The sequence below is a fragment of the Limulus polyphemus genome, unplaced genomic scaffold (genome assembly GCF_000517525.1).
Source record: "Limulus polyphemus unplaced genomic scaffold, Limulus_polyphemus-2.1.2 Scaffold2398, whole genome shotgun sequence".
In the NCBI taxonomy this organism is placed as follows: domain Eukaryota; kingdom Metazoa; phylum Arthropoda; class Merostomata; order Xiphosura; family Limulidae; genus Limulus; species Limulus polyphemus.
Genome location: NW_013668008.1, coordinates 38,366 through 39,895, shown reverse-complemented (window position 1 = coordinate 39,895; position 1,530 = coordinate 38,366). Strand labels below are relative to the sequence as shown.

General features: G+C 30.8%; 1 protein-coding gene across 4 annotated transcripts in view; it reads left to right on the top strand.

Moving 5' to 3' along the window:
- LOC106466854 (serine/threonine-protein kinase S6KL-like) overlaps nt 1-1,530 on the top strand; it is a 62,426-nt gene that overhangs the window by 22,537 nt on the left and 38,359 nt on the right. For all 4 annotated transcript variants that reach the window (XM_022394920.1, XM_022394921.1, XM_022394918.1 and 1 more), the window contains one exon: nt 513-585. In XM_022394920.1, the coding sequence (XP_022250628.1) occupies nt 513-585 (73 nt within the window). The remainder of the gene's footprint in view (nt 1-512; nt 586-1,530) is intronic.

Genomic DNA, 1,530 nt, shown 5'->3' with positions numbered 1-1,530 from the left:
GGGTCTGTCAGTTGAATTATCATGAATATTAGGTCTGTTGGTTGAATTATCATGAATATTAGGTCTGTTGGTTGAATTATCATGAATATTAGGTCTGTTGGTTGAATTATCTTGAATATTAGGTCTGTTGGTTGATTTATCATGAATATTAGATCTGTTGGTTGAATTGTCACGAATATTGAGTCTGTTGGTTGAATTATCATGAATATTAGGTCTGTTGGTTGGAAATGCTTTGCTAGGTTTTGGCATTTAATGCTGTAGCATGAAAACAATTACTGGTCTCAGTTGTATATCGTGAGTTAACAATCACAACTGCCAAGTTTTCTTTCATTCAATTTGATTAGGATAAAGTATACACTGAAATTTATATATTTTTAATGGGCATTAATAACTTAAAGTGTAAAAGTGAATTACACATTATAGTCTTAAAATCAAAGAGTGTTATGGTGAGTAAAATATAAATTAAAGAATGCAGGTTAAAATAATACATGTGATGTTTCTTTTTGATGCAGTGTGTTTTAGGACATCACCCTTTTATTGTAAAGTGCAAACATCATTGGCAAAACAAGAAGAAATTATTTATTGGTAAGAAGTTTGTTTTTCCATGTGTCATAGATAGTACTTAATTTTTTCTGATTAAATGTGGCCCATAAAATATCAGTTACCCAATGTTCACAGTATTAACCATATTAGTTTACCTCAAAATTTAGATTTTATATATATATCTTTGAAACCAAACTTTGGTAGCAGTTTATCATGGGAAAAAAAAAACAAACCCTGTGTAGCTGTGTCAGAAAAGCATTTTTCTAGAGTATCCTAAATGTAGTACACCAGGTAATGAACTTAAAGTTGGATAAACATTCACATTTGATTGATATCTTATAGATATAACGTTAGCAAATAGATGACTTCCCCTCATTAAAAAAAAGTTAAATTGAAAAACATTTCTGCTTGTGTCAATCATCCTGTTTAGATTTTTATATCTGTGTGGATTTGTAGTGAAAACAACTAAATCTAAAGCATAAGATTTCAGACAAAAGCCATAATTGTGATAATTCAGGTGCAAGAGCATTTACCTGTTTGTCATACAACTGAATACATCTTCAACTGTGGTAAGTTGTGTTTCCAAAGAAACTAGTTGATGGATAACGGTTCACACGGGAGATTTTAATAAGTTTCATCCACACAGTTGGAGATTGTAATAAGTTTCGTCAAATGTATGAAGATTTAATAAATACACTTAGTATTCTGAAAATTGTTTAATTTCAAAGTTGAAGTTCAAGAGAGATCCAGTTCAATCTACACTTTGATCAACGTGTGTTATACTAGTTTCAGAACACTTTGATCAACGTGTGTTATACTAGTTTCAGAACACTTTGATCAACGTGTGTTATACTAGTTTCAGAACACTTTGATCAACGTGTGTTATACTAGTTTCAGAACACTTTGATCAACGTGTGTTATACTAGTTTCAGAACACTTTGATCAACGTGTGTTATACTAGTTTCAGAACACTTTGATCAACGTGTG